Below are 20201 nucleotides of genomic sequence, written 5' to 3'. Positions count from 1 at the left end.
AGTGAGGTGTCCTGGGTTCCCAGGCCTGGAACTTGTTCACCAAAATGTGAAAGCAGCAGCTCACACCCTATGTGGAATTCAGAGTTCTGCACTAAAGAACTACCAATGATTAAATTCAGGATTCAATAAAGAGCAGGATTCAAAACAGATGAACAATATAAAAGCTAAAACCCTAAAATATCACCCCACTTTTTAGAGCCACTCCAAGGCATCAAACCAAGCCGAGTTTTCTCCCCTCCAGCTGTGTTAGAGGTGCTAAACCCCTGATTTTTTTAAAAAAATTTATTTATTTGTTGGGCTTTTTCCCTGCAGAGGCTGGACAGAACAGCCTCCCCCTCCACCAGCAGCATCGACTCGGCCACGGATTCCCGGGAGCGCAGCGGGAAAGGGGAAACCATCCTGCAGAGGGTGCAGAGCATCCCTGGGAATGACCAGTGCTGCGACTGTGGGCAGCCTGACCCTCGCTGGGCCAGCATCAACCTGGGCATCCTGCTCTGCATCGAGTGCTCCGGGATCCACAGGTGCTGCTGGGGTGTGGGGATCCCAGGGGAAAATGTCCTGGGAGAAAGAAGGGGAGGGATGGAGGGCAGGATTCTGGAGGAAAAATCCTGGGAGAGGTGGGGCAGGGATGGAAGGCAGGATTCCGGGGGAAATGGGCAGGGATGGAATGCAGGATTCCTGGGAAAGTGGCCAAGGATGGAGGGTGAGATTCTGGGGGAAATGGGCCAGGGATGGATGAAAAGATTCCCAGGGAAAATGAGCAGGGATGGAGTGCAGCATTCCAGGAATGGAGTGCAGGATTCCAAGGAAAAAAATGGCCAGGGATGGACTAAAAGATTCCAGGGGAAAATGGCCAGGGATGGGGAGTGCAGGATCCCAGGAAAAATTGCCAGGGGTGGAGTGCAGGATTCCTTGGAAAACAGCCAGGGATGGGGAGTGCAGGATCCCAGGAAAAGCGGTGGAGCTGGAATTGCAGCATTTGCAGCGTCTGTGCCGACAGACCCAGCGGGAATTTTCCCCGTGTGTTTTATATTCCACCCCCTGCCTCAGCTCCATGTGCACAGAGAGAGAGTTAAAAACTGCACTGACCTCGTTAGGGAACTTCTGGGTTGATGAAACCGTGATAATTTTTCGGATTTTCCTCCCTCTTGGCTGAGCAGGAGCCTGGGTGTTCACTGCTCCAAGGTCCGATCCCTGACGCTGGATTCCTGGGAGCCGGAGCTGCTGAGAGTGAGTGCTGGGTTTTAGGGAGAAAAGCTGGGAATCCAAAGATTCCCTGGAAAAGGGGGGAATTCTCCTCACCCGAGGCTTTAATTCCCTCCCTGGAATTGGCTTTCAGCTGATGTGTGAGCTGGGCAACAGCACCATGAACCAGATTTACGAGGCGCAGTGTGAGGAGCTGGGGCTGAAGAAACCAACAGCAGGGAGCTCCAGGTGAGCCGTGCTCCCCCAAAATCCGCGGAAAAGCGGGTTCAGGATCCCCACAGCAACCTCCAAATCCACGGAAAAGCAGGTTCAGAGGGTTCCAAATGCCTCAGGTGTCCCCAGCCCATCCCATTCACCTGAGCTGGGCTCTCACAGAGGTCAGTGGGGCACTGGGATGTGCCTGGGAACCAGGAATTGCAGGATTGACTCCCGGTTTAGGACCTCCCAAATCCCTGAAGCACCTGGGTACTCTCAACCCTGTGAACTTTGGGTTGTGCTTTGAAACAAGCAGGGGACAAAAAAAAAAAAAAAACAAACCAACAAAATAACTAATCCAACCAAAAAACCCACAAAAACCGACATTTTTTTAAGTTGGAGAAATGGGAATTTTAGGCTTCAGGTGGACAAAACACCCCAGAGCAGCAGCTCCATCCCCTCACGGCTCCTTTGTCCCAAAATCCTCTAAATTCCCATTTTGCTGCCCCTCAGGCAGGACAAGGAGGCCTGGATCAAGGTGAAATACGTGGAGAAGAAATTCCTGCGGAAGCTGCCCGGAGGGGAGGTGCTGGCGGACAGCGAGCGCAAACCTCGCCGCTGGTGCGTCAAGAAATGCCAGAGGCACAACAGCGGCTCCAGGGCGCCCACGGCCCGCAGGAAATACCGCCAGGAGCTGGGGAACGCCTCCCCGGCCATGCTCTCCTCAGGTGTGTAACCAGCCAGCAAAGAGCCGTTTTATTGACAAATTTCAATTTCATCAATAAGACGTTTTGTTGAGGAGTATCGCCAAATAGAAATTGGAAAAAGCCAAGGTCAGCACCGAGCTTGGGATTGGTGCTGGGTGACTCAGATCCGGCAGCGTGCCGTGTCCTCCCCGGCTCACAAAGTTTGCTTTGGCAGGGCTGGTTTTTATACAGTTTTCCAGCCAGAGAGAAGGTTGCCTCATCCCATTGTCCGCTCCGTCGCTGTTCCATATTCATGTTTGGAACATATTTCATATCATAGGAATGGTTTTGCAGGCGGGGCTGGACTCTGGTTGTACTTCCAGGAACTCGGCATTAGGATGCACACCCAGGCCGATGTAGATAAGATTTCCATCAGGTGTTGATCACTGGGTCGTTCACAATCCCATCTTTGGAGGAGTCCTGGTGGAACACTGGGATGATGTAATGTGTCATGTGATTGGTGAGCTTTAATGGCTCATTAATAGGAGATAAGGAACACTGGGATGATGTAATGGGTCACGTGACTGGTGAGCTTTAATGGCTCATTAAAAGGACATAAGGAACAATGGGATGATGTAATGTGTCATGTGATTGGTGAGCTTTGATTGCCCATTAACAGGAGATAAGGAACACTGGGGTGATGTAATGTGTCATGTGACTGGTGAGCTTTAATGGCCCATTAACAGGAGATAAGGAACACTGGGGTGATGTAATGTGTCATGTGACTGGTGAGCTTTAATGGCCCATTAACAGGAGATAAGGAACACTGGGGTGATGTAATGTGTCACGTGACTGGTGAGCTTCTGGAAGGTTCTCCCAGTGCTCTGGGATGACTTTGATCAGAAACCTGTGCCATTTTGGGCCGTGTGAGCGCAGCTGTGACACCGGCTGTGCAAACCCAGCCGAGGGACGGTCCCTTTCTGCTGCTCACTAACTGTGACTGTCCCGTGTGAAGCAGCCGCCACCCTGGAGAGGAAATTCCGCCGGGATTCCCTGTTCTGCCCCGACGAGCTCGACTCCCTCTTCTCCTACTTCGACACTGGCGCCGGCTCCGGCCCTCGCAGTAAGTGCCACCTTCGGCCTCTCCCAGTTCCTCCCAGTTCCTCCCAGTCCTCCCAGTTCCTCCCAGTTCCCCCGGAGCCCAGGCCAGCTGTCCCAGGAGAGGGTGACCATTCCAGCACAGGGACCAGGAGGAGGTTGCACAAACTCCAACCCCGTTGTTGCTCTTCCGTTGCATCAGTTTTTACGTCCCATTTCTGGCAGATAGGGAAATTTTTTTTATCCCCCCTCCCGCCCCAGCATCTTCTTCTCCCAGATTTTGCATTCCATTGGCTTTTTTTTAGGCTTTTTTTTTAAAAAAAATTATTTTTTAATTCTGCTTTTCATTTTGGTTTTCAATTAATTTTAAAATTTATTTTTAAATTATTATTAATTCTTTTTAATTATTGTAATTGATTTTGAATTAATCTTAATTTGAATTAATTTTGACATTTATTTAAAGTTTTTAATTATTTTAATTAAATCTTAATAATTTAAAATAAATTTTAATTAAATTTTAAACCTTTAAATATATTTTTAAATTCTTTTAAAATAATTTTTTACTTAATTTTAAATTCCTTTTTAAAAATAATCTTCAAATTTTTTTATGTTGCTTTTTCAAATTTTTTAAAAAATTATTTTTTTTAGCTGAGTCTTACTGTGGACACCTTTTTTTTCTCTCTCTCTTTTCCTTTTTTCCCCCCTTTTTTTTCCTTTTTTTTTCCCTGTGGTTTTTTTTGCCTTTTTTTCTTTTTTTTTCATTTTTTGTTCATTTTTTTACGTATTTTTTTTATTTTTTGTTAATTTTTTTACTTTTTTTTTTCGTTTATGCCAATGAACTCCCCTCACATTCCCGTCCACCTTCCTCTAGGTGCCAGCCACATCTCTCTGCAGCACCCGCTGGCAGGTGGCCCTTGGAGTGGGATGGGTCCCTCCCCTGGGTCCCTCCTGGACGGAGGTAAGGCCAGCAGCACCAGAGACACCCAAAATCCACTTTTTCCGCCCCAAAAAAACTCCCAGGCAGTGATGGATTTCCCTTAAATTCCCAGCTCCTTCGGCTGTGGCAGCTTTTTCACAGGCAAAACGTTTCCAAAATTCTCCTTTTGGTGAATAAATTCCTCCAGAATAATCATAATTTCCTCAGAATTATCCTGCACAGGTGAGATCTCGGAGAGGACATTTATTAATTTTATTAATTTTATTTTTTTTTTTTTAATTTAATGTTCTACATCCCGGAGTTTTTCTGGTCCTTTATCATCCTTAGCTCAGGAGTTGTTAAATTTCCTGGCTTGTCCTTGTAGGAATCAATATTTATAATATTATATAAATACAAATATTCACGATTAATATTGACAGCCCTGAGTTCAGCACAGCAGAAACTCCCAAGTTTTCCTCCAAGTCCACGTTTTCTCTTGGAATCAAGGAAAAAGGTGATTTAGTGCTTCTCTGAACCAGGGATTTATAAAGGCTGTTCCAGTTTTGAGGAATTTGGTGCTTTTTTTTGTGGGTTTTTTTGGTGCTTTTTGTCCACAAAACCAATGAGAAGTGCAGGATTTCAGAGTCCCTCAGATCCCTCAGAGGTGATCTTGCTCTTTCTGGGGGGAGAAAAAAACCAAATTTCTCAGTGCCTTATTTTGCCCCTGAAGAAGAAAATAGCAATTTTCTTCTTCATTTTAATCCTAAAGAAGAAAATAGCGAATTTCTTCTTAATTTTAATCCTCAAGAAGAAAATAGCAGATTTCTCAGAGCATCACCTGCTCGTGGAGAAGAAAATAGCAAATTTCTCCAAGGGCGTTTTGCTGCTGAAGAAGAAACCAGCAAATTTCTCAGGGCATCGCCTTTTACTGCTAAAGAGGGAAAAAGCAAATTTCTCAGAGCCTCATCTCGCTCCTGGAGGAGAAAATAGAAAATTTCACAGAGCCTCATCTTAACTGTGAAGAAGAAAATAGAAAATTTCTCAGGGCATCATCTGTCCTTCGAGGAGAAAATAGCAAATTTCTTAGAGGGCATCTTGCTGATAAGAAGAAAAAAGCAAATTTCATCTTGCCGCTAAATCAGAAATTTTCTCAAAGCATCATCTTAATTCTGAAGAAGAAAATAGCCAATTTCTCAGAGCATCACCTGCTCCTGGAGGAGAAAATAGAAGCTTTCTCCCAGATGCAGCGAGAACAGAGCTGGGGATGTGCTGGATCCACACCCACGTGCCAGATCCTCCCTCCTTGTGTTTTAGGGAACGTGGGGCAGAGGCACGAGGCCTCGCTGGAGTCACGTTTTCCTCCCTCCCCACCCCGTGCCGTGGGTTTGCTTTTTGCTTTCTCTAAAATTCCGCAACGGCTCTTTTTCTTTTCCTTCCTAATCCCAGTGGTTTGAGGACAGGGATTGAATTTGGGATTTTCCAGGCTCAGCTCTGTGGTTCCTGCAGCCGTTCCTGGTGTTTTTCCAGGCTTTTTTTTCCTTCCTAATCCCAATGATTTTGATGCCTTGGGAAGGCAGTGTCCCTGTGCCAGTGCCAGTGTCCCTGTGCCAGTGCCAGTGTCCCAGTGCCAGTGTCCCAGTGCCAGTGTCCTTGTGCCAGTGCCAGCACTCCTGTCCCGGTGCCAGTGTCCCCGTCCCAGTGCCAGTGTCCCAGTGCCAGCACTCCTGTCCCAGTGCCAGCACTCCTGTCCCAGTGCCAGCACTCCTGTCCCAGTGCCAGTGTCCCAGTGCCAGCACTCCTGTCCCAGTGCCAGTGTCCCCGTCCCAGTGCCAGCTGTGTGCCTGTGACATCCTGCCCTGCCCTGTCCCCCGCCGTGGGCACAGCCAGGCCTGGCTCTGGGGCCGGGGTGTTAAAGTGGCCGTGGTTTGTGTCCCGTTGGCCCCGCAGGTCTGAGCAGTGACAGCGGCTTGGGGGGGAGCACCGACGGCAGCAGCGACGTGCTGGTCTTCGGCTCCGTGGTGGACAGCGTCACTGAGGAGGGTGGGTGACACAGGGGAGGGTGGGTGACACACGGGGGAGGGTGGGTGACACATGGGGGGACAGCGTCACTGAGGAGGGTGGGTGGCACACGGGGGGACAGCGTCACTGAGGAGGGTGGGTGACACACGGGGGAGGGTGGGTGACACATAGGGGGACAGCGTCACTGAGGAGGGTGGGTGACACATGGGGGGACAGCGTCACTGAGGAGGGTGGGTGACACTCAGGGGAGGGTGGGTGACACACAGGAGAGGGTGGGTGACACACGGGGGGACAGCGTCACTGAGGAGGGTGGGTGACACTCAGGGGAGGGTGGGTGACACACGGGGGGACAGTGTCACTGAGGAGGGTGGGTGACACACGGGGGAGGGTGGGTGACACACGAGGGGACAGTGTCACTGAGGAGGATGGGTGACACTCAGGGGAGGGTGGGTGACACACGGGGCGTCAGCGTCACTGAGGAGGGTGGGTGACACACAGGGGAGGGTGGGTGACACACGGGGGGACAGCGTCACTGAGGAGGGTGGGTGACACTCGGGGGAGGGTGGGTGACACTCAGGGGAGAGTGAGTGGCACACAAAATGGTGGATGACACAGGATGGGGGCACAGAGGAAGGCAGGTGACAAAACAAAGGAGGGTGGGTGACACAGGGGTTGGTGGGTGGCACACACAGGCGAAGGCAGGTGGCACACAGGGGAAGGTGGGTGACACAGGGGAAAGTGGGTGACAAGGGAGGGTGGGTGACACAGGGGAAGGTGGGTGACACACAGGGAAGGTGGGTGACAGGTGAAGGCAGGTGGCACACACAGGCAAAGGCAGGTGGCACACAGGGGAAGGTGGGTGACATGGGAAGATGGGTGGCACACAGGGGAAGGCAGGTGGCACATAGACAAGGGTGGGTGACACAGGACAAGGTGGGTGACACACAGAGCAGGGTGGGTGGCACAGAGGAAGATGCCGAACTCTACAAATACCAGCAGACCCACCTTCCCTTGGGCAGCATTGATGACCAGCATGGCACTGGGACCATAAAAACCCAAACGTGAAGCTTTGGCCTGATCTCTCCCTTCCTTTCCCCCTTTCCCCCTCTCTTCTCCGTGCCCAGCAGAGTGCGAGGTGTCCGAGGAATCCAGCGGCGAGGCCGAGATCGAGCAGGAGGTGTCGGATCTGGAGGATCTGCGGGAGCTGCACCCCGGGCTGGTGCTGTACCGGGCAGCCCAGGCCAGGAACCTGCCCCTGATGGCCGAGGCTCTGGCCCACGGCGCCGAGATCAACTGGGTCAACGACGAGGACGAGAACAAAACGCCTCTGATCCAGGCTGTGAAGGGGGTACGTGGTGCTGGGGAGGCACGTTTCGGGATGGGAGTGTGTTGTGGAGGAAGGACTTTACAGTTAAAATCGTAAAGCAGGAATATTTAAATTTTTTTAGGGGATTTCATTAATTATTATTTTATTATTATTATTTATTATTTTATCCTTTTCTAGGGGATTTTCTGCATTACGTGTGTGCCTGGTTGAGACAGGTTTCAGGTTTAAATACGAATTTTCACATTCATGTATGTTTTACGTATCAGGAGAACTTGGCTGCAGTTTGAAGCAGAGGAATTGCCCAGTGTGAGAAACAAGGCTCACTCTTTAAAACTTTTTAAAAAGTTGAATTTGGGATAAAACGGGCAGTGAACAGTGCTGGCTGCTTGGCTGTCGCTGCAGGGGTAGAAATTAGAGGCATAGACTCTTTTATCACAGGATGAAATTTATTCACAGCTCAGCCATCTTAACTCCAGCCATTCCCTGACTCTGGCTGCAGCAGCTCCTGCTGCGGGTTCCTTTGCAGCCTCTGACTTGATTTCCTGCTAAACCATGACTGCAGGGATTGGTGACACTGTGACTGCAGGGATTGGTGTGACTGTGACTGCAGGGATTGGGGTGACACTGTGACTGCAGGGATTGGGGTGACTGTGACTGCAGGGATTGGTGTGACTGTGACTGCAGGGATTGGTGACACTGTGACTGCAGGGATTGGGGTGACACTGTGACTGCAGGGATTGGTGTGCACACTGTGACTGCAGGGATTGGGGTGACACTGTGACTGCAGGGATTGGGGTGACACTGTGAGTGCAGGGATTGGGGTGACACTGTGACTGCAGGGATTGGGGTGACACTGTGAGTGCAGGGATTGGGGTGACACTGTGACTGCAGGGATTGGGGTGCACACTGTGACTGCAGGGATTGGTGAGACACTGTGACTGCAGGGATTGGTGACACTGTGACTGCAGGGATTGGGGTGACTGTGACTGCAGGGATTGGTGTGACACTGTGAGTGCAGGGATTGGGGTGACACTGTGACTGCAGGGATTGGGGTGACTGTGACTGCAGGGATTGGTGTGACACTGTGACTGCAGGGATTGGTGTGACACTGTGAGTGCAGGGATTGGGGTGACACTGTGACTGCAGGGATTGGGGTGACTGTGACTGCAGGGATTGGGGTGACACTGTGACTGCAGGGATCGGGGTGACACTGTGACTGCAGGGATCGGGGTGACACTGTGAGTGCAGGGATTGGGGTGACACTGTGACTGCAGGGATTGGGGTGACTGTGACTGCAGGGATCGGGGTGACACTGTGACTGCAGGGATCGGGGTGACACTGTGACTGCAGGGATTGGGGTGACACTGTGAGTGCAGGGATTGGTGACACTGTGACTGCAGGGATTGGTGTGACACTGTGAGTGCAGGGATTGGGGTGACACTGTGAGTGCATGGATTGGGGTGACACTGTGACTGCAGGGATTGGGGTGACACTGTGACTGCAGGGATTGGGGTGACTGTGACTGCAGGGATTGGTGACACTGTGACTGCAGGGATTGGGGTGACACTGTGACTGCAGGGATTGGTGTGACTGTGACTGCAGGGATTGGGGTGACACTGTGACTGCAGGGATTGGTGTGCACACTGTGAGTGTAGGGATTGGGGTGACACTGTGACTGCAGGGTTTGGGGTGACTGACTGCAGGGATTGGTGTGACACTGTGACTGCAGGGATTGGTGACACTGTGACTGCAGGGATTGGTGTGACTGTGACTGCAGGGATTGGTGTGACTGTGACTGCAGGGATTGGTGACACTGTGACTGCAGGGATTGGGGTGACACTGTGACTGCAGGGATTGGTGTGACTGTGACTGCAGGGATTGGGGTGACACTGTGACTGCAGGGATTGGTGTGCACACTGTGAGTGTAGGGATTGGGGTGACTGTGACTGCAGGTTTTCACCCCGTTAGACTGTGATTGCAGTTTTCACCCTGCTAGACTCTGACTGCAGACTGAAAATTATATTCATCAAATGCAATTAAAGAGTGATTACAAACGGTATTAGAGCAAAATAATTGGCAAAAGCCAATATGATGGCAAAATCCAATGACCACGTAATTATTGATGACATCCAGTCCGTGCGTCCTGCTGGTGGAATTCGTGTGGAAATTCCTGGTTTGGAGCATGGGAATTGTCCAGTCTGGCTGAATGGATATGAAAATTCCCAATTGTCCAGCCTGGCTGAATTGATGTGGAAAATTCCCTTTTTGGAGGACGGGAATTTTTCAGCCTGGCTGAAGGGATATAAAAATTCCCTGGGAATTCTCCAGCCTGGCTGTCTGGATGTGGAAATTCCTGATTTTCCCCCTTTTCCCAGGGCTCCTTGATCGCCTGTGAATTCCTGCTGCAGAACGGGGCTGACGTCAACCAAAGGGACTCGAGGGGCCGGGCCCCGCTGCACCACGCCACATACCTGGGGCACACCGGGTGAGTGCTGCCGCAGAATCCCGGCTGGAATCAAATCCAGAGCTGGAATAATGCAGAAAATCCCGGAGAGGTGGGATTTGAGGGAATTGAGTGGTAAAACGTGGATGTTGGAGCGTGTCAACAGCTCGGAGCTGGCACAGGGCAAAGGGAGGAGGGATACTGGGGTGGAATCTTTCCCTGGGTGGGTTTGGGATGGGTTTGGGATGGAATTCCCAGAGAATTTGTGGCTGCCCCATGATCCCTGGAAGTGCCCAAGGGCAGGTTGGAGCAACCTGGGATAATGATGATGAGCTGGAATTCTGTGCCTCTGGAATTCTGTGCCTTAGAGCTTAAATTCTGTGCCTCCAGGGCTGGAATTCTGTGCCTCTGGAATTCCATCCCTCTGGAATTCCGTCCCTCTGGATCTGGAATTCTGTTCCTGGGGGCTGAAATTCTGTTCCTCTGGAATTCTGTTCCTGGGAGCTGGAATTCTGCGCCTTTGGAATTCCATCCCTCTGGAATTCCGTCCCTCTTGATCTGGAATTCTGTTCCTGGGGGCTGAAATTCTGTTCCTCTGGAATTCTTTTCCTGGGATCTGGAATTCCGTGCTTCTGGAATTCTGTGTCTCTAGATCTGGAATTCCGTTCCTCTGGAGCTGGAATTCCGTTCCTCTGGAGCTGGAATTCCATGCCTCTGGAGCTGGAATTCTGTTCCTGAGAGCTGGGATTCCATTTCCTCTGGCGCTGCAATTCCGTTCCTCTGGAGCTGTAATTCCGTTCCACTGGAGCTGGAATCCCGTGCCTCTGGCATTCCATTCCCCTGGAATGGTGACCGGGCCGTGTCCCCAGGCAGGTGTGCCTGTTCCTGAAGCGCGGCGCCGCGCAGCACACGCCGGACGGGGACGGGCAGGACCCGCTGAGCATCGCCGTCAGCGCCGCCAACGCCGACATCGTCACCCTGTGAGTCCCGCCGGGAACGCCGGGAATGGCTGGGGAATAAATACTGCATGGGGAACACGGGGAATGGCCAGGGAATGCTGCCTGGGGAACGCTGGGAATGGCCAGGGAATACTGGGAAATACTGGGAATGGCTGGGGAATAAATACTGCATGGGGAAAACTGGGAATGGCCGGGGAATACTGCCCGGGAAACGCCGGGAATGGCCGAGGAATACTGGGAAATACTGGGAATGGCTGGGGAATAAATACTGCATGGGGAAAACTGGGAATGGCCGGGGAATACTGCCCAGGGAACACTGGGAATGGCCAAGGAATACTGCTCAGGGAATGCTGGGAATGTCCAGGGAATGCTGCCTGGGGAACGCTGGGAATGGCCAGGGAATACTGGGAAATACTGGGAATGGCTGGGGAATAAATACTGCTTGGGGAAAACTGGGAATGGCCAGGGAATACTGCCTGGGGAATGCCGGAAATAGCCAGGGAATGCCGGGAAAATACCGGAGAATACTGCCTGGGGAATGCCGGGAGCGGCTGTGGAATGCTGCCTGGGGAATACTGGGAAGGCTGGGGAATATTGTCCAGGGAACACTGGGAATGGCTGGGGAATGCTGCCTGGGGAACACTGGGAGTGGCTGGGGAATACTGCTTGGGAAATGCTGAGAATGGCTGGGTAATACTGACTGGGGAACACCAGGAATGGCCAAGGAATACTGCCCAGGGAATGCTGGGAATGGCCGGGGAATGGTGCCTGGGGAATGGCTGGAGAATACTGGGAAATACTGGGAATGGCTGGGGAATAAATACTGCATGGGGAAAACTGGGAATGGCTGGGGAATACTGCCCAGGGAACACCGGGAATGGCCGAGGAATACTGCTCAGGGAATGCTGGGAATGGCCAGGGAATACTGGGAAATACTGGGAATGGCTGGGGAATAAATACTGCTTGGGAAACGCTGGGAATGGCCGGGGAATGCCAGGAAAATACTGGGAAATACTGCCCAGGGAACACCGGGAATGACCAGGAAATACTGCCTGGGGAATACCGGGAATGGCTGGGGAATGCTGGGAGTGGCTGGAGAATACCAGGAAATGCTGGGAAACTCTGGGAAATGCTGTCTGGGGACTGGGAAATACTGAGAAATATCAGGAAATACTGGGAAACACTACCTGGGAAATATTGCCTGGGGACTGGGAAATACTGGGAAATACTGCCTGGGAACTGGGAAACTCTGGGAAACATCGGAAAACACTAGGAAACACTGGGAAATACTGGGAAAGTCTGCCTGGAGACCAGGGAACACCAGGAAACACTTCCAGGGGACTGGGAAATACTGGGAAAGATTGCCTGGGAACTGGGAAACAGCGGGGAAATGCTGGGAAACACTGGGAAATTCTTCCTGGGGAGCAGGAAAAGCTCCCACCAGGGGCAGGAGTGACCAGCCCCTCTCTCCCCGTGCCCTTTGCCCACCTCAGGCTGCGCCTGGCGCGGATGAACGAGGAGATGAGGGAGGCAGAGGGGCCCCTGGGCCAGCCGGGCCAGTACCCCAGCAACAGCCCCACGGAGCTGCAGTACAGGAAATGCATCCAGGAATTCATCAGCCTCAACATCGACGAGTGTTAGGGACACACACACACACACACACAAAAAAAAAAAAAAAAAAAAAAAAAAAAAATAATAATAATAATCATCCCCGTTGTGGTTGTCCCCGAGCCGGGCTGGATCCCTGGAGAGCCCCGTCCTTGGATGTCTCGGTGTTTTCCTTGCAGATTGCTCTGGTTTGGATGCCTGCACCCCTCGGGTTGAGCTGCCCTCAGGAAGGCCGAGGGGGTTTCTTTTTCTCCCCTCTTTTCCCCCCGTCTGTGAGATTTTGGTTCTCATGTTTGACTACTGGATGGTTGGATAATTTTTGTTTAATTTTTCTGGGGTGGGTTTTTTTTTTTTGGAGTAGGAGCCTTCCCCGGGGTGTGATCTGGCCGTGGGCTGGAGTGTGTGGTGAGAGAGAGATGAGCTTAGGGTCTAAAAACACACCAAAAAAAAAAAAAAAAAAAAAAAAGGAAAAAAAAGGAAAAAGGAAAAAAAAATATTCAAAATAGAAGAAAAGGAAAAAGCTCCAGTGACCAGGAGAGAGTCACAGACACCAGGAGCAGACAGAGCTGTCCCTCAGCTGTTGACTTGGAATTCCGGCAGGGATCCAGCCTTGGAGCCTGCTCTGCCCCTGGGAGGACTCTGGGGTGGTTTAGGGGCAGGGATGCTGCAGAGGCCCAGCAGGATTGGGATTGGGATTGGGATTGGGATTGGGGTTGGGAGCTCCAGCTCCTCACCTTCCTCTGCTCTCAGGACTAAACCAGCCACGCTCCCTCGTTTGCTGCCCTGGGTGTTGGCTGCTCAAAGCCATGGCTGCCCTGCTCCCTTCCCAAGGCATTCCTGGAAGGGTTCCCGTCCCCCAGGATTCCCATCCCCAGGAATTCTGGCAGCAGCAGCACTGATCCCTGCAGCCAGGAGCAGCTCGTCGCTGGCGATGGGCTCGGGGCAGGGAGGGGAACCAGCTCCAGCTGCTCGGAGTGATTTCACAGAACCCCAAAACCCCAGAACCACAGGACCCCAGAACCCCCAAATCTCAGGATCCCACAATCACAGGACCCCAGAATCCCAAATCACAGAATCCCAGAATCACAAAATCCCAAATCCCTGAATCACAGGACCCCAGAATCCCAGAACCCCACAACCCCAGAATCCCAGAACCCCAAAATCCCAGAATCCCAGGTCCTAAGAGACCTTCAGGATCATCAAATCCATCCCAGCCCTAAAGCCTCACTTGAACCTCACCCCACCAATCCTTTTCTAAACACATCCAGGGACTGTGAATTCCCTTTCCCTCCATTCCCTGCTCCCTTCGGCTTCCATGGAAGGGAATTCCGCCCTCCTGTTCCCCCTCTGTGCTGGAGCATCTCCTCAGCTCCAAGGAGCAGCAGAATTTTGGTGGCTTTCTCCTTTTTTTCCCTCCCCTGACTCTCTCACCTGCAGTGAAGGAACGTGGTTCTGCTTTGTTGGTGTCTCTGGAGCTGTCTCATCCCATTTTGGGGGGGTTTAGGGAGCCCAGGGATCTCTGGAATCTCCTTTTTTCTGTCTCTGGAGTTGTCTCGAGGGTTTAGGGAGCCCAGGGATCTCTGGAATCTCCTTTTTTCTGTCTCTGGAGCTGTCTCATCCCACCTCAGGAGGGTTTAGGGATCTCTGGAATCTCCTTTTTTCTGTCTCTGGAGCTGTCTCGTCCCACCTCAGGAGGATTTAGGGACCTCTGGACTCCTGCCTGGAGGTCGGAGCTTTTTCCCAGTTGGCACCAGAGTTTGTCAGGATTTGGGGGCGACATCCAGGCCCCAGGGATCGTCCTGGGATCCTCCCAGGAATCCCCAGTGGAATTCCCCCACCCTCCAAACCATCGGCAGATCCCAAATCCTTCCGATTTCTCATCCCATCCCCTCTGGAATTTTTGATGTTTTCGCTCCCCGGCCTCAGAAGCCTGGGCAGGGTTTTGTTCCCGGGGCTGGAATTGTCTCCTTGGGTTTGGGGGGAGCAGCTCCTCAGCCTCGGGATCCTCCTGCACATCCAGAACCTGCTCTGGCTCCGCCTTGGCTCAGGGAAATTCCTGATTCCTTTAGGAAAGAGCTGATTTTCCTGCCTTTTTCTGCCTGTGCAATCTCAGTTCCCATCGGAGTTTTGGGATGAGGAATTAAAAAAAAAAACAGGATTAAAAGTTTAGAAAAGCCAGAGTTTAAAACTTTCAAAGCCAGTGCTGAGCAGTGTCCTGGCTGCTCCTGGCCCAGCTGGGATGGGGCTGGAGGCTGATCCTGATCCCAAATCCAACCCTAAATCCAATCCCTGCAGCCCTGGCCCAGCTGGGATGGGGTTGGAAGTCGTGGTGCTGCTCCTGATCCCAAATCCACCCCAAAATCCGAGTCCTGGCTGCTCCTGGCCCGGCTGGGACGGGGCTGGAAGCTGCTCCTGATCCTAAATCCATCCTAAATCCATCCCTAAATCCGAGTCCTGGCTGCTCCTGGCCCAGCTGGGACGGGGCTGGAAGCTGCTCCTGATCCTAAATCCATCCCAAATCCACCCCAAAATCCGAGTCCTGGCTGCTCCTGGCCCAGCTGGGACGGGGCTGGAAGCTGCTCCTGATCCTAAATCCAATCCCTGCTGCTGCTGGCACAGGGTTGGAAGTTGTGGTGCTGCTCCTGATCCCAAATCCATCCCCAAATCCGAGTGTCCCCTCAGCAGGACACCCCCAGCCCCTGGAGCTCTCCAGGAACCCAAATCCCGCTCTGATCCCGGCTGAGGATCCTGCAGGGAATTCCCTCCTGGATTTGGGGTCCGGCCTCGTCCCCTTGGGCCTTTCCTGGTGCTGATTCCTCCTCCAGAATCTTCCCGAGCTCCTTCCAAACTCCGGGGAGAGAAAATTCCCAGCAGTGCCACGGTCCTGCCCCGCCCGGGGACTTCAGCTCGGGCGTTTTGGGGTTTCTTTAACCTGCACAACGACTCCAGACTGGTCTTCAAACTGGTTTTCAGATAACTGGGGTTCAAAGTGGGTTTTCAACTGGTCTTTCAACTGGGTTTCAAAGGGGTTTTCAAACGACTGGTTTTCAAATTGGTTTTCGAACTGATTTTTGAAACTGATTTTTCCAAGTGATTTTCGAGTTGTTTTTCGGACTGGTTTTGAAGCTGGTTTTCAAACTGGTTTTCAAATAGTTGGTTTTCAGATTGGTTTTAAGCTGGTTTTCCAACTGGTTTTGAAATTGGTTTTCCAACTGGTTTTGAAATTGGTTTTCAGGTTGATTTTCCAACTGGGTTTTAAACTGGTTTTCAAACTGATTCTCAAAGTGATTTTCAAATAACTGGTTTTTAAATTGGTTTTCAAGATGGTTTTCCAACTGGGTTTCAAATCGGTTTTCAAATAACTGGTCTTCAAACTGATTTTCAAAGTAATTTTCCAACTGGTTTTCCAACCGGTTTTCAAACTCGTTTTCAAACTCGTTTTCAAACTGGTTTTTCAAACTGATTTTCAAACTGATTTTGAAATTGGTTTTCAAACTGGTTTTGAAGCTGGTTTTCAAATAACTGGCTTTCAAATAACTGGTTTTGAAGCTGGTTTTCAGACTGGTTTTCAATCCCCCGCCGGTTTGAAAGCAGCTCCCGCTTTTGGAGTCACTTTATTTCCCTGTTTTCCCCTGGGAATTCCGGCAGAAATCCCGTCCTGGAAGCTCCAGACTCTGCTGAAGGACAGAAAGTCGGGAAGAAAGAAAGGAAAAAAGAAAAGAAAGAACCTTGTAAATACGGCTGCGAAAAAGCGAGACAATGGATTTATTGACACACGTTGTTGGTACTTTGATTTAGATGTAAAAAACGACAAAAAAAAGAAAAAAAAAATAACAAACTCGGTGCACTTTTCCTACCTGACAGTATTTTGGGGAGGGGTTTTAAATGTTTTTTTGTTTATTGGGGGTTTGGGGTGGGGTTTTTTTGGGTTGGTTTTATTTTTGTGCTTTGTTCTTTTAATTTTTCTTTTTTTTTAAAAAAAAAAAAAAATCCGTGGAATTGTTAAGTATTTAATTTATTCTTATTATTGATGTGCCCAGAGGACTTAGTGCAATTTTCATTCAATACAGTTTGGTCTGTATTTAACGTTTGATTTGATTCTTTTTTTATTGTTTTGGTTTTGTTTGATTTCGGTGGCGTTTGTTAGGGAATATTTCTCCCAAATCTGCCTTTTTTTTTTTTTTTTATCCCCCCTCTTCCTAATTTCCCTTTTTTCCCTCCTCTCTTTTCCCTTTTCTATTTTCACCACACGGCTCCTGAGGTGTAAAACACAATTTCTTTAGGAAAAAAAAAAAAATCACATTAAGGGATCATTTCTCCCCGTCTGGATTTTTATTTCTCCTCTGGGGGTTGGTCTGTGGGGGGACAAATGTGTGCTCCGGATTTCAGAGGGGAAGATGCGCAGGAAAATTTTAATTTCGGCCAAGGAAAATCCATTTCCAGGCTCTGAGGAAGGTGAAAAAAAATTAAAAATTAACATTTTGTTGGGGTTTTTTTTTCCCCGCCTCAAACGCAGCCGGGTTTGTGTTTTATGGGGTTTTTTTAATGGAATATTTGATGCCCCTAAAACGATTTTTTCTGGATTTTTCAGTCTCCCTTTTGTTTTTCCCAAGGGTGGGAGAGTTTTCTCTGGATTTCACCACGCTTGAGCAGGAGGGATTTGCTTTGGTCTGGAAAACAAAAAAGTGCCCAAATTCCCCCTGGATCCTCCATCCTTGGGAATTTTATTTTGTGTTTTTTGAGGGGGGAATCTGGGGGAATTTTTGTCTCCCTTTTTTTTTTTTTTAAATTTGACCCCAAGTGCCTGGACTTGGATCCGGTCTGGGTTTGGATTTCTGGGTTTAAATCCAAGGGATTCCCAACGTCCAACCTTCCCTCTGGGCTGAAACTTGGGATTATTTCAGGTTATTTCTGGGCCTCTGAGATGGGAAATTGCTGAGAGGATTTTAAAGGGGAAAAAAACCCCAAAAAAACAAAAAATGAGATTGGAGGATTTTATGCCTTTAACCAAAAAACCCCTCAAAAAATCCCAAAACAAAAGATGTGAGAGGCTGAGCTGTGAATGGAATTTTTAATTGAAAAAAAATAATCTGGGCTCATTAAATTAATGACGTTGTGGCTTCCAGGAAAGAGCTGCAGGGGGGATTTTTGGGATTGGGAGATCAGAGAATCCGATGGATTCCCAACCTTCCCTCTGGGCTGAAATTCGGGATTATTTCAGGTTATTTCTGGGCCTCTGAGATGGGAAATTCCTGAGAGGATTTTAAAGGAGGAAAAAAAAAAACCAAAAAAAATGGGATTGGAGGATTTTATACCAGGGCTGGCTCAGGCTCGTGTCCCAGCTGTGGGGACAGGGATGGGGACAGGGACAGGGACCACCACAGGGACACGGAGAGATCCTTTTTGGCCATCTCAGAGAATTTTTGGCCAGCTCAGAGGCCCTTTTTGGCCAGCTCAGAGGTTCCTTGTCCGCCTCAGAGGATTTTCAACCATCTCAGAGGGACTTTTTTGGCCAGCTCAGGTTTTTTGCCATCTCAGAGATCCATTTTGACCATCTCAGAGGGTTTGTGGCCATCTCAGAGGTTTTGTGGCCACCTCAGAGGGATTTTGACCATCTCAGGGGGATTTTTGGCCAGCTCAGAGATCCATTTTGGCCACCTCAGAAGTTCCTTGGCCACCTCAGTGGACTTTTGGCCACGTCAGAGGTTTTGTGGCCACCTCAGAGATTATTTTTGCCACCTCAGAGGTTCGTTGACCACCTCAGAGGGTTTCTTTGGCCACCTCAGAGGATTTTGGCCAGCTCAGAGCCCCTTTGTGGCCGCCTCAGAGGGATTTTTTTGCCAGCTCAGAGATCCTTTGGCCACCTCTGAGGTTTTTTTGCCGCCTCAGAGTTTTTTTGACCACCTCAGTGGATTTTTGGCCACCTCAGAGATCCTTTTTGGCCACCTCAGAGGTTTTTTTGGCCACCTCAGAAATTTTTGGACCACCTCAGAGATCATTTTTGGCCACCTCAGTGGATATTTGGCCCCTTCAGAAATTTTTGGGCCACCTCAGAGGTTCCTTGGCCACCTCAGTGGATTTTTGGGCCACCTCAGTGGATTTTTGGGCCATCTCAGAGGTTTTGTGGCCACCTCAAAGATTTTTTTGATCACCTCAGTGGATTTTTTGGCCACCTCAGAGATATTTTGGCCACCTCAGAGGATTTTTTGGCCACCTCCATCCCTGTGCCCTGGCTGTCAGTGACCTCCCTCCCTCCCCTCGGGATCATTTTTGGGCAGTTTTTTCCTCCCCTTGCCCCTCCCGGAGCTCCTGCACCTCTGGGACCCAGAAATTCAGGAATTTCAAACGGGAACGTTCGTCCTGTGACCCCTTTGGACAAAAAAACCCCAAAACTGTCGCTGTGCTCTTCTCCTCTTCCTCCTCCTCCTCCCCTGAAAAACTCCTTGAATAAAAATCTGGATCAATTCCTTCCCTGCTCCTGCTCAGTTTCGTTTCTTGTGACCTGGATCCACCAAAATCTGCATTTTTCAGCCCGTTTTTAAGCTGAACGACACATTAAAAAAAAAATCTGCTTTTTATTTTGGGGTTTTTTTGGATGTTGTTTGGGTTTTTTGGGGGTTGTTTGGGGGGGGGGTTGGGGTGTTTTTGGGTTTTTGTTTTGGTTTTGGGGTTTCTGTGACTCTCTGTTCCCTTCTGCTTCATCAGCAGGTTAAAAAAAACGAATTCAGGTATTAAAAAGTGAAATAAATCCCCTCAGAAATGGGAATTCAGGGCCATAATTAATGACATTAAGGTGTTAATTACCCCCAGGAAAAAAAAAATAGTTCAGGTATTAAAAACTGAAATAAATGCCCTCAGAAATGGGAATTCAGGGCCATAATTAATGACGTGAAGGTGTTAATTACCCCCAGAATTGCAGAATTACAGGAAATCCGGATCAATTCCTTCCCTGCTCCTGCTCAGTTTCATTTCTAAATTAAATTTGAGGCTCAAAAATCCGTGTGAGGCTCGTCAGCGACGGCAGCAGCCAAAAACCAGGATTTGGATTTGTTTGTGCCAAATTTTCGGGTTTGGGAATAAAAACCAGGCAAAAAAAAATTAAAAAAAAAAAAATCTCCAAATATCAGCTGAAGTTGAAATAAATTCCAAGCAAAGTTTTGTTTTTAGAGCGTTTTATTATTATTAAAAAAAATAAATTAATCAAAATCTGGGGGGTTTTGGGGTGTGGGGGTTTTTTTGGGGTTGGTTTTTTTTGGGGGGGTTCTTTTTTGGGTTTTTTTTGTTCCCTACAAGGTTCCAACAGAGGAAAATAAAAATTAAAATTGTGGGTGTTTTTTATTTGGTTTTGTGCCCAGATAAATTAAATATTCACATTATTTCTGCTTCCCAAGGGGAATTCTGCCACGAAAACCCCAACAAAATTCCAGGAATCTGATGATTTTCCTGGGATATAAAAAAGGAATTTTTTTAAAGCTTTTTTTTTTTTGTCTTTTTATTTCCCTCTGGAAGAGCCAGACCCGGTGGGAATTTCCTGGAGGGAATTCCAGGTGGGATTTGGGGAATTCCTGGGGGAATTTGGGGAATTCCAGGAGGTTTGTTTTGGGAATTCCAGGTGGGATCAGAGCCCAGGAGGTTTTTTGGGAATTCCAAACACAGTCAGAGCTCTCAGGAGAGGATCCAAGACGTTCCTGCGCCTTTTCCAGCAGAACTAAAGGAATTCCAAACATTTCCAGCCCCAGCTGTG

The 20201-nt window shown here is 49.6% G+C and overlaps 1 protein-coding gene across 1 annotated transcript in view; it reads left to right on the top strand.

Moving 5' to 3' along the window:
• ACAP3 (ArfGAP with coiled-coil, ankyrin repeat and PH domains 3) overlaps positions 1–12501 on the top strand; it is a 73370-nt gene extending 60869 nt beyond the window's left edge. The window contains exons 15-25 of the mRNA XM_066334134.1: positions 313–521; positions 1161–1230; positions 1340–1434; positions 1915–2129; positions 3106–3210; positions 4057–4143; positions 6049–6141; positions 7248–7468; positions 9823–9932; positions 10760–10870; positions 12343–12501. Coding sequence (XP_066190231.1) covers positions 313–521; positions 1161–1230; positions 1340–1434; positions 1915–2129; positions 3106–3210; positions 4057–4143; positions 6049–6141; positions 7248–7468; positions 9823–9932; positions 10760–10870; positions 12343–12490 — 1464 coding nt within the window. The 3' untranslated portion in view covers positions 12491–12501. The remainder of the gene's footprint in view (positions 1–312; positions 522–1160; positions 1231–1339; positions 1435–1914; positions 2130–3105; positions 3211–4056; positions 4144–6048; positions 6142–7247; positions 7469–9822; positions 9933–10759; positions 10871–12342) is intronic.
• Positions 12502–20201: the final 7700 nt, after the last annotated feature.

Source organism: Sylvia atricapilla, chromosome 22 (assembly GCF_009819655.1).
Source record: "Sylvia atricapilla isolate bSylAtr1 chromosome 22, bSylAtr1.pri, whole genome shotgun sequence".
Classification (NCBI taxonomy): domain Eukaryota; kingdom Metazoa; phylum Chordata; class Aves; order Passeriformes; family Sylviidae; genus Sylvia; species Sylvia atricapilla.
Note: the sequence above shows the minus strand (reverse complement) of the source record. Positions and strands in the feature narration are given on the sequence as shown.